At 52.3% G+C, this 12056-nt stretch overlaps 1 protein-coding gene across 4 annotated transcripts; it reads left to right on the top strand.

The window, feature by feature from the left end:
• The first annotated feature begins 6703 nt into the window (after positions 1 to 6703).
• Tmem250 (transmembrane protein 250) lies at positions 6704 to 10690 on the top strand. Of its 4 annotated transcripts, none has more exons than XM_006233691.4 (2): positions 6704 to 7681; positions 8577 to 10690. In XM_006233691.4, exon 2 carries the CDS (start codon positions 8688 to 8690, stop codon positions 9105 to 9107), a length of 420 nt encoding a protein of 139 aa, XP_006233753.1. In that variant the 5' UTR covers positions 6704 to 7681; positions 8577 to 8687; the 3' UTR covers positions 9108 to 10690. The 4 variants fall into 4 exon arrangements, with proteins under 4 accessions (XP_006233753.1, XP_006233752.1, NP_001119767.1 ...); XM_006233690.4 differs by having other exon boundaries at positions 6704 to 8098; NM_001126295.1 differs by having other exon boundaries at positions 6998 to 7336.
• The last annotated feature ends 1366 nt before the right edge of the window (positions 10691 to 12056 follow it).

Here is a 12056-nt window from a genome sequence, read left to right as displayed (position 1 = left end):
TGTTTGCTCTTGCTGTGAAGATGACTGGTTGGGGCCAGTTCCCTCAAGCAGCTGGTTGGTTTGCCAGAGAGTAAGTCTGATCCCAGGGAAATCACAGGTATTCCAGAGGACTCACGCTTGGAGTCAGTCCGTGCTGGAAAGTGGGCAGGCGTCTGTCCGTGCAGCCAAGGAAGCAGAATGCCTGTGTGGTGTCTGGTGTCCAGACTCTTGAAATGTTAGTCACGGCCAATCCATCCCGCGGGACTTGTTGGAAGCGTGAATGCCCACAGATCTATTACGAGGATGTTCATTGCACCATTATTTATAATTACAAAAGCTTGGCAGGGGCTCACGTGTTTCACTGCAGAAGAAGGATGGGAGTGAGGGGGTGGAGCACGCTGGATGTGACATCGCTGTTGAACATTAGATTTGTGAAGGGGATTCACAGACACAAGACGTGTTCATTCTGGGCTGGACAGATGGCTCAGCGGTTATGATCACTGGCTGCTCTTCCAGAGGTCCTGAGTTCAATTCCCAGCACCCACACGGTGGCTCGCAACCATCTGTAATGAGATCTGATACCCTCTTCTGGTGTGTCTGAAGACAGCTACAGTGTGCTCATATAAATAAAAATCTTTAAAAACAAAACAAAAGAAGAAGAAATGTTCACTCTATTTGGCCAGGCAGGGAATACAGCAGAATGCAGACCCGGGTCCTTGGCATCTTCCCCATTCTGCTAAATAAAAAGAAGAAAGCATCCATACCCAGGCAGGGGCTGAGGCTTCATCTACTCTGGGGCCCCAGGGTGGGTGGAGAAACAAGAACAATGGGTACCTTCTGAGGGACCCAAATACCTCACACTGAAATGTAGGGGGAGGGGACAGGTGGGAGCCCAGGCTCAGGCAGCAGATGAGCTGTGTCTCCCTTCTTTATCACTTGCTTCTGATTAAATCAGTTCACTATATTTTACAGAAAGCAACACAATGTCTGCGTAACAGTGGCCATGTTTGTGGAATACACACAGACAGCAACACTGTACAGGTCTGTATAGGTCTGCAGTGTCCCTGCAGACTGCTTGGGTTCAGAGACGTCTCAGATGTGGCCACAGTCTGCAGCCCCAGATGGTTAGAGTTCGGTATGGACAAGGTATGCCTCTCTGTTGGTTCTGTTCCCTAAGTGTACTTGCCAAATCCTCCCTCAGGCCAGTTACAGGGCACAGGGGCCATCTCTGCAGTGAGTACCTAATACTGTCCACCCCACAGAGACATGAGCTGCACTGGGGAAATGAACCCTTTCTCCAAGCATACTTCAGTTCTCATGAGGGATGCATGGTAGAGGTGGGGTGCTTCCAGTGAGACCTTAAAGGAGAAGGCCAGGAGAGAGCCAGGACCTCAGAGTCAAGCAAGAGGACAGATGTCAGAATGGAGGACACCCACTCTTCACTTTGCCCACCCCAGGCAGTGCAGGTGGTCATTCCCCAGGCTGGAGTCTTCATAGGAGGTGCAGGTAGAGCGGTCTCCCAAGCAAAAACACTAGAGGGCTTGCTTATCACACACGAGGTCCTGGGTTCCATCCCCAGTATGGCAGATAGATAGATAGATAGATAGATAGATAGATAGATAGATAGATAGATGGATGGATGGATGGATGGATGGATGGATGGATGGATATCATGTTGTTCTCCGCAGTCCCCATGACCACGGGGCTACTGCCTCGGGTTGGCCCTGCCTGGCCCCCTTAGGGTATGTTCACAGGAATTCATCTTTCCTAGCCTCCACATCACTCTGGAGCTGATTAAATTAGCGAATGCAATCACAAGCTGAAGCGAGTTAATTGAGAGAATTTATTTGGGCCTGACAGTTTTATGCATGGTTGATTAAGTATTATAAGGTTTGTTTTTGATTTTGCATAATTTAACTTTAGATCCTGCGCTGGGGGGCCCATCAACCATTAACGACCAAAATAAACCTCTTTTAAGATGCGTCCATTTGTGATTTATTTCTGAGTGCAGTATCTTCCAGGTTTTTTGGGGGGGTTTCTTGGTGCTGTTGCCAAAGTGACAAATATGTTTAAAGTGACATTTTGAGCCATCCCCTTTGCCCTATAAATCTTCCGGACTGGATACAAGTCATTAAAAGTTTTGAAAGAAGTACAAGTTAGTATTTATATTGTAACACGTGACATATAAATGCCTCTGTTTGTCTTTTGCGTGCCATAAACTATATCTTAGTGACATACCCTGGGAGCTGCGCAGATCGCCCATGCTCCAGAGCAAAGATAAGATTGGTCACAAATCCTTACTGCTGTTGACAAGAAACTGTTCAATCAACAGTGGTCCAGTTAAGTCTGCTGAAATTAGTACAAGACTGGAACCCAGAAAAGACCAAGCCTGAGCCCAGCTTCTTTGATCTGTTGGGGTCAAGGGCTAGGTGGTTCAAAGGGCATGCCCACCACCAGCTAAGAGCCTCTGGCCTTGAGGAAGCCATGGTGCCTGTCTTCCTGTCCTGAGGTCTCCTACCTCCACAGCCCAAGGAGCATTTCCCCCTGTTCTGGTGGCAATGTTTACTGAGTGTTTATTCTGCCTTGGACCTTGACTAAGGGTTTCTCTGTCATTAAGTCATTGATTTACTACATGGGCTGCCAACTCAGATTCAGGAAAGTGAAACACTGTACCCGTGAGAGGGTAGGGGGTATTTCAGATCAGCATGGCTCTGTGAGTGTGGTCCTAGTGGTTCCTCATGCCTCTCTCAAAGCATCCAGAGGCACATCTGGGTGCTTCCTCAGCGTCCAAGGCAGCCTCTGTCCTCCTGTGTAGACCTGGGTGGGTTAATGCGTCTTGAGGCCCCTGAGCCTTGCAACTCTGGGGCTTATTACCCTCTAGCTCTAACATGAATGCCCTTCCTGAGGCAAACGTGTAAAAGTGTACACGTGGTATAAAGCAAACAGCCACCAGAGGTGGGTCCACCTGCATTTTGGAGTCAAGACCTCCCCATGTCAGTAAAATGGAGGCTCAGCTGCTGTCCTTGAAGTAGTTTATAAAGATCAATGCGGCCTGTTTCCTCGCTCAAGTCACAGAAAAGAGCAGCTCAAAGTGAGAACAACTCTTGTTTTAAAGGACGGCTGTGTCTGTTCTCAGATGATGCAGACAGCAAGAGGGCCACTGGGTATCTGACACAGCTCCCCAGCCCCGAATGCTCTGTTGTGATGGCACCAACCGGCCACAGACGGGAATGAACTTGTTCCATGCATGTTCACACCAGGGCAGAGCAGAAAACAGAGGTGGCCTTGGCCCAGAAGCCTCTCAATTGAGACTCTGGGCAGGCAGAAGCAATAGCTCACGGGTGACTAAGGTGCAGGGCGGTGGCTCGAACAGTGTGGAAGGACTCAGAATGATGAGGGACTTGAGAAGCAACGGCACTGAGCGACCACACCCTCCCTTGACCTGAGGAAACAAGGGTGGCTAGCGTGTCCCTAGGAAGAGTATGTGGAGTGTATTGGCCTGTGTGGCCTATACACTCAGGATGTTCCTTGCCTGAGGTCAATGACATCACACAGAGTGTGGTAGACTTCCCTGAAATACAACACTGCAGAGTACTGGCCTACTATGCTCAATTCTGGTTGAACCCTTAGCACCACCGAAATAAATTTTTAAAAAAAGAAGAGGAAGAGGAGGAGGGTGGGAACGGACCAATCTGCACCTCCTGCTATAAAAGCTTAGTGATTGGCAGCTCACACAACAGGCATCCATGGCCTCGAATCCCTATCTTCATTTCATCCTCTCATCCCTCGTGTGTGCGTGCACACGTGCATGTGCATGTGTGTTGGTCTGTGTCATGGTCTCTAGTCGTCCTGGATTAGGACCTATCAGCATAGAGACTCCACTTTACAGTACTAACCTCTTTCAAGCCCCAGTCTCCAAGTAGTTTCGTGCTGAGGCCCTAAGGGTTAGGGTTTCAACATACAGAAGTGCAGAGCACAATTCAGCTCTAAGGTACTCTGACCCTCCCAGTTCTACGAGCCAGGAGCTGGGGCAAGGTGGGACTGAAATCTGTTCTGGAGTTTCTTCTGCAGGCTGCAGAAAGGGTGTTTGGGCTGTCTGCTGACAAAAGGACTCGCAGTGTTTCCAGGTTGGTAGTGTTTCTGGGTCATCTCACTGAAGACAGCAAGCTGGCACTGGCTGCTGGCCAGAGGCCTTCAGTTCCTGCCTACAGGGCTCGAGGTGGCAACTGTCAGCTGTTATGCTATCCCTTCAGTTCCTGGGAGACCCGTGAGGGCAGGGAGGGTACCACAATGAGCCCTGTGACCTAGACTCAGTCAGCTCTGGGCAGTATGGAAGAGTGGTCCTCACAGAGGGGACTAGAGGGCCACCCAAATGCTGCCTCTGGAGCGGCAGCAAGAGATGAGCAAAGCTAAGTCCCCAACTTTCTGTGAGGGCTTGTGTATTGCTTCCTCACTTTACAGACAAGGGAACTGAGACCCAGGAGGCTGAGACTTCACCCCTGGCCAGAAGTGGTGGCTGGGACACAGAGTGGCCATTCCTGGGACACAGAGTGGGACTCAGCATTCCTGTTAGTTTGTTTGTTTCTCTATGTAACTCTGGCTGTCTTAGAACTTACCCTGTAGACCAGGATGGCCTCTGCCTCTGGAGCGCTGAGATTAAAGGTGTGTGCCACCACCACCTGGGAAACACCTGTCATTTCTACCGTGACCACAAGAAGGCCACCTTTCTTGGACTCCTGAGGTAAAGGAGTAACTGTGTTACGGATATAAGAGATCAGAGGTTGAAATTCTGTCACCAAGGTCCAGGGAGGAAGGGGATATAGTGTACAGTTTACCAGTGACACCTGCTACAATATGTTACAACAACTGTTGTCTGAGGTGAGGATGATGTGGAAGGACACACATGCCACATAGCAAATGTCCAGTCATTATCTGGATTTTGGAGTCAAGCCCAACTTAAAAAATTCTTGCCTTGTCAGTAAAATGGCAGCTGAGCTGTTGTCCTTGAAGTGCTTCATATGGATTCAAATGGCCTGTTTCCTCACTCAGATCACAAAAGACAGAAGCTCAAAGTGAGGAAAACATTATTTCAAGTGAGGGTTGCATCCACTTTCAGGCAGCGCAGACAGCAGAGGGCCACTGGGTCCCTGACACCACCCAGCTTTTACTGCCCTGTCAAGCTGGCACCAAAGCAGCTATAGACACAAATGAGCTGGCCTCAGTCCCCCGGGCCCCACACCTGGGCTTGGACTATAATGTTTACCTCCCTCCAACCTCTGTAGGCCTAGAGTCTGGGCTACCAGGTGCGCAGTCCCAGCAGGTGGCGCCAGGCCACTGTCCAGCACTTGACCACAGAGAAGTCCAGGGCAGATAGCAGAGTGGAAGGCGACAGAGAGACTCGAGGCAGATTTTTTATAGCAGGACTGGACTGTGGCAAGCAGAACAATTGGGATTCGGTCCTGTCCTTGGGGATGACCCTGCTGTGGTCAGGCTTCGGGTCCTGAGGGGGTTCCAGAATCACTTCAGTGGTGGTACCCAACACTTCCAAGAAGCAACAGAAAGCAAGAGAGTGGAGGTGACAGGAAGCATCCTTTAGTGAGACGATCTGAGTGCTTTCAGTCTGTGTACAGTGGTCTGAGGTTAGAGGGCTCTCAGCCACGGGGGGCCAAGAGCAGTCAGCAGGGAGAGAGCCACAAAGTCAGAGGTGAAGGGGTCTTACAGGAGGTACAGAGCTGAACAAGTGGAAGGAGACAGAGAGACAGAAAAAGTAGAGAAACTCGACTTTGCCCTGGAATGTGTCACTGAGCCAAGGAGAGAGCTAAAGGAGGGGTGTGTGTTTAGAAAACAGAAGGTCATCATTACTCCAGGGTGATGGAAACTCAGGCCAGGGGAGAGAATGTTTCCTTTTGTTTTGAGATAGGATTACATAGTCCAGGGGCTCCAGCTGACTTCCCAACCAGCTACAGAAGATTTACTGTAAGCATTAGTTCGGTGTGCATACGCATGGTGTGTGTGTAAACATGGAAGTCAGAGGGCAACACACAAGGGCATCGATTTTCATCTTTGTTATCTGGGTACCAAGGATGGAACTCAGATTGTTAATTTCGTGGCAAGTGCCTTCACCTACAAAGCCATCTCACTGAACCAAGATGTTTGACATCCTCTCACTAAGTAGACCTGACTGGCATAGAACTACCAAGATCTGCCTGCCTCTGCCTCCTGAGTGCTTGGATTAAAACGGTATATAATAACATAAGGCACACTCACTTATTTTTACATCTATTCGTGGGCGGTACAGGCAGGATGTGCACATGCCACAGCCTGCAGGTGCTTTTGGTCTCAAGTGGGCTGGGGCCTCCAAGAGTTCCCTATAGAGTGCAAAGGTGCGTTGCAGCCAGCTCCAGATTCCCCTTTCCTGTCAAGGGTCTGTTCCCCTTCCCTGGGGAGCCTGCATCTGACGCCTGGGCTTCAGTAATCAGGGCGGTCAATGTAGGATAACCCTGTAAAGCTACTTTCTGGTCCATCATGGGATGGACCTACCTTCCCTCCACGCCCTAACAACAAGCACACACATCAACTTTTAGCTGAAACCCACGACACCTGCTCTTAGGAAGCAGGCAAGGACATTTAGGCCGGTGACACACCAGCTTAACACTTTCTTTTGGCGCTTCCAGGATCCTTGTGCTCCACAGTGAGTGCCCCGAAAGTCCGAGATCGCTTCATCTGCAACCGTCTCTGTTCTCTGGGTGCCAGCGGCGCCCGTTGGCACACAGGAAAGTTGAGCTCTACCGCACCACCAGAAAGACAACACCTCGCTCACACCAGAGCGAGAAAGCCCCTCCCACACTCGCGCACGCGCACTGACTTGGAGAAGAACACCCCTCAGCTCCCTTAGAGTCCCCCATTTGCGCCTGCGCAGAATAGGTCAAGCCTTCGGCTGAGACCGCGGACCCTGACGTCATTGACGGCTCGCGGCGCGCGCACGTGAGCGCGCGTGCTCGGATAATGTTGAATTCCTGGATGTTTCGCGCGGGCCCGCGGCCGATGCTGCGAGGCTTCACCGTGTTGGCGCGGGCGGAGGGGGCGTGAGACCGCGCTACGGTGGCCGCCGAGGGACGACACTACGGCTCCCACGCTGGGACAAACGCCTTCGGCCCGGCCCGGGCGCGCCCTCCCCTCCGGGCCAGAATCAGCCGGGGCCAACTGAAGGGCCGCGCGAAGCGACCCATCTACGGCGGCATGTGCCTGCCCTGGCGACGCACCCCCGGGGCACAGGTTCAACCGCAGGCCCGGTCCCCAGCGCCGTCGGCCTGCCGCACGGTTCCGGACACCGGCACCGCCACGGAGAGGGCACCGGGTGAGCGGCCGAGGACGGGCGGGGACCGGCCGCGGACCTAAGGGCCGTCTCCACGGCAACGGCGCCCCGACACCGGAAGTGGCGCCCGCAGAGAACGCGGGCTGAGGGCCGGGGTCGCGCGTCGCCTACCGGGTTGTGAGGGCCGTGTCTCCACATGCCGGGTTAGCGGGCCCTGGAGAGCCGGACCTCCTACTCTGGAGTCCCGTGCGCAGAGACGCGTGACCTGGTGCCGGGCCGCCCCCATGGCGTGCACCTCCACCCGAGTACACCTGCTGCAGAATGCAAACTCCTCCGTGCTGTGTCCAGTGACACGCCTGAATGAGGGCCATTGCCCTGTCTAGCTGGGTAAAACAGAGCTAAACCTCCCCGGCTCGGGACAGGTTTCCTCCCTCTGCGCCTCGGCCGCAGCTACACTGGCGGCCATTTGCTCAGGACCTGCGGCGTGAAGGCAGCTGATGGAGAGGAAGTCGCAAAAGCCTGTTGGCAGTATTGCCCTGTCCTGTTACCAACTTTTTGGTCTCTATTGTCGTATAGTTTGAAATTTAGTTTTTTCTTTCCATCTGCAAATTAACATAGGCAGCTGCAAATGACATTTGCTTGGTGAAACAGGGAACCACATGCCATTTCTCCTCTCTTTGTGTCCCAGTTTGGAGAACTCTGGCACTATGCCCAGCCTAGACAAGCCAGCGATGCTTCTGTGTACAGGCAACTCCGAGGGAAGAGGTCTTGGTGCCTCCATTTACAGAGAAAGAGCAATGGGAGGTGAGGCAGTAACCTGCCAAAATAATGCCAGAGTTCCGGCCCAGCAGGTGACCTTAGGGTCTCACAATGTGGACACCCTGTCTTCATCCCAATCCTTTTGTGATTCTCATGGAGTGTCCTTGTAGGGTGTCATTAGATAAGTCGCTATGGAAGTACTGGGGAGTAATGGGTCAATAGAAAGCAACCAGTGACAGAGTGCATGGGGTCTTCTAGAAGTCGTAAGGAGTGGGCTTAGCTAGGGCACTACTGTCCCCGCACTATCACTGGTAGCCCTTAGAGGGGACTCTCCCCTGGCTGCTGCTGAGAGAAGGGCACTTTCCTTTCTTAGCACTGTGAGGTAGAATGTTAACCTTTGGCCTGCACAGGTTGTGGACTTATGAAGAGAATCATAAGTGCAACCTTGGGGTGCAACTGATTTACTGCAGGGGCACCCTTGAGGAAGTCTCACCTGGCACTCTCCTTGTATCTCTCCCTGCAGGCCAACACCTCCCCCAAGGCTTAGCTGAGGGCTCCTAGATGCTGATGACACCTATGCCAGCCATCTGGACACTGCACCACCACTGCAAAATAGCACTGCCGCCCGGGCCCAATGCCGGTCATGCCCATCCCGCGGCGGGTGCGCTCCTTCCACGGCCCGCACACCACCTGCCTACACGCAGCCTGCGGACCAGTGAGAACCTCTCACCTGGCCCGCACCAAGTACAACAACTTCGACGTGTATGTCAAGACCCGCTGGCTCTACGGCTTTATCCGCTTTCTGCTCTACTTCAGCTGCAGCCTCTTCACAGCGGCCCTCTGGGGCGCGCTGGCCGCGCTCTTCTGCCTGCAGTACCTGGGCGTGCGTGTGCTGCTGCGCTTCCAGCTCAAACTGTCAGTGCTGCTGCTGCTGCTGGGGCGCAGGCGCGTGGACTTCCGCTTCATGAACGAGCTGCTCATCTACGGGATCCACGTGACTATGCTGCTGGTCGGGGGACTGGGCTGGTGCTTCATGGTCTTTGTGGACATGTGAAGGTCCAGCCTCCATGGGGCTCCTGATTGGTCCTATCAAGCCGCTTTCCTTGGAGGGTGGGGCTGGTGGGGCTTTTGCTTGCCCCATCCCAGAGGTAAGGCCTGAAGCACACACTCCCACTGAGGGGAGGGAGACAAGGGCTGAGACTACTCTGTAATGGGGACACCACACAGTCTTCCCCGTTGGCTTCTGCGCTACCCTTCCTGTGCACTTTCCCAGACGTACTGTCCCTCTCAGCCTCTTGCCTTGGGTTGCCTGTGTGTTTTCAGGTTGTCCAGTGGGTGGCCCATCTGTCTTCTCTGCACCTTGAGACTTTCTGTGTGACATTCTTACCAACATCAGGCCCAACCAGTGGGACACAAAGGGGTGCCTTTGGGCTGCACGGCCCCTTTCTGTGCCCTGTTCCTGGCTCTAGCCTCAGGGACCCATCTGGCTACACAGGCAGACACACTGCTGCCACTACTTGCACCTACTCTGAGCTGCTTGAATCCTAAGCCCATGGACCACTCTGCTGTCACTGTGGCCGTGTCAGTCTTGAACCCCGAGTCAGGCCTCAGAGTGATCTTGGTTTGCATAGGTACAGTCTAGCAGGACAGCATATGTGGGATTGGCTAGTCTCTGATACAAGGGGACACAGGCACCAACTTGGACTCCAGAGCAGGGACTGGTCCATGCCCTGGGCAGGTCTGTGTGTCAGGCCATGCTAGAGCTCTGCAAACTGAGAGAGCCTAGAAAACCACTTCTGCTTGACACTGGGAGGAGTTTTCGCTATCTCTGAGGGATGAGGCCTCCAGCAGCCTCCCAGTCTTGGCCAGACCTGTGGAAAACAGGAGCAACTGACTACCCGCTAAGTGGTATTTACCAGCCCTGGATGGGCAGCCTGGGTGGGCTAGCTGTACCTTTCTCACATGCTGTTAGGCCTGGTTCATGAGATAAAAGATGGAGTACCTGACCATCTTTGGCCTCTGTTAGGGTTGGATTATGACTCTCACTGGTGACAAGGGCCTGGGTGGCCAGTGAAGTGCTTTGGTAGCAACTCCAGGGGCAGGATATTGAGCATATCGTGCTAACACATGCTTCACTCCAGATTGTCACCCCACACCCTGGGCATGGGGGTGGCCCCTTTGACCCTACCCTGCCAAGAAAACCAGTTGTGTTCCACTTAAGAAACCCAAACTGGGAAAGCAAAAGTGTAGGACTATTGGTCTAGCTCTTTAACTTGTAGCCAGCCATTGCCATTGGTCTAGCAAGAGGGCTCTTGGAGGAAGTCTGCCTGCCTCCCAGGATAGCAATGAGGTGCCTTCCCCGGGGACCCTGCTGCTGCTTGCTTGCTGCAAAGAATTGTTTGCACTAACTCCCACTCTTCCCCCAAAGCAGCATTGTTCTTTGTTAATTAGCTCATGTTTCTCTGAGTGGCCCGAAGCCCCATTTTGCTGGGTGATAGTGGGTGTGTCAGGGCTGGTGGTGGGAGGGAATGATGGGACCTTGTCACTCATTGCACACCCAGCTGCCCAGTGTCCTGAGTGCCTGTTAAATTCTTTATGAGATGAATCACCTGCATTAAACCTATTTTTTTAAGTGTGCGGATGGAGTGATCGCTTAAGTTTGCTGTGCTAGAGCCTGACACATGTCCGACAAGTACGCCGGGACAGTCGCTGGTATCTCTGTAAAGCCAGAAATCTCGTCCTTGTCAAAGGACAGCATCTGAATGTCACAGAAGCCTGTTGTTGTAAAATTATAAAATAGGGCTGTCTTTTACCCCCTCTAGATCTGGCCCTGCAGTGCCCCAAGATATCTGCTAGATAACTTGCCAGAAGCACACATCCGGATTCCGTGGTGGACCAGTGTCTCTGCCGCCACACACTCTCCCATGGAGGCTGATGTTAAGATTCCCCGCTGTACCTTTACAGGTTGTTATGAATGTTCTTAAGGGATGGATGTGTGCAGGGCTTTGTTTAGGTGGGCAATTCTATCTTATCAATTGGATCAGAGGTTACTGGGTTGTGTGTGCTTTCTTGTGGTGATTTGACTTTGGGAGAGTGTGTGCCGGCAGAGACACTGGGTCACCACGGAATTGGGATGTGTGTTTCTGGCAAGATGTCTACCAGATAGCGCTGGACCTAGTGGGGTAAAAGACAGCCATCTTTTATAATTTTACAGCCACAGAAACCATTCGCTACAGAACTGCGTTTTGAAAGCAGTTGATTTTAATGCTAAGTGCCGAAGCCTCAAAACCAGTGGTTCCACAGTCACGTGGGCTGCCCAGGACGTAGAGTGGAGTTGGTCAGTAAAAGTGAGGGCTGGATTTCTGGTGCTTTCCAGGAAGGATGGGAGCAGCATGTAGGTGCTGCGCACACTTGAAGATGCAACGTCCAGAGGCTGGGAGGAACAGGAAGCCGGGTTTCTCTGTCAGGTGCATTTGTGGTTGTTACTGGAGGATTCCTTCCTTCCTTCCTTCCTTCCTTCCTTCCTTCCTTCCTTCCTTCCTTCCTCTCTCTCTCTCTCTCTCTCTCTCTCTCTCTCTCTCTCTTTCTTTCTTTCTTTCTTTCTTTCCTAATTCTATTCCACATGTATGGGCGTTTTGCCTGCTTGTATGTCTGTGCACCTTTTGCTTGCATGCCTGGTACCCATGGAGGCCAGAAAAAGTATTGGAGTCTGTGGGACTGGGTTACACATTTGTGAGCCACCATTAAAACCGAGATCCTCTGCAAGAACAGCCAGTGCTCTTGAACCATCTCTCCAGCTCTGTTACAGGGATTTTGAGGTAGGAGTAGGGTCTCACGAACTTGTTCAGGCTGGCTTCAAACTCTCAAATGTTATGATTACCGGCATAAGTCGCCATATCCAGTGAGGTTTGTCAGGCCTCTGTCTGTGTGTATTTAAAAAGATTATTTTTGTTTCGAATGTGTGTTTTTCCTGCATGTATGTGTGCCATGTGTGACTTGGTGC

Source organism: Rattus norvegicus, chromosome 3 (assembly GCF_036323735.1).
Source record: "Rattus norvegicus strain BN/NHsdMcwi chromosome 3, GRCr8, whole genome shotgun sequence".
NCBI lineage: Eukaryota > Metazoa > Chordata > Mammalia > Rodentia > Muridae > Rattus > Rattus norvegicus.
Note: the sequence above shows the minus strand (reverse complement) of the source record. Positions and strands in the feature narration are given on the sequence as shown.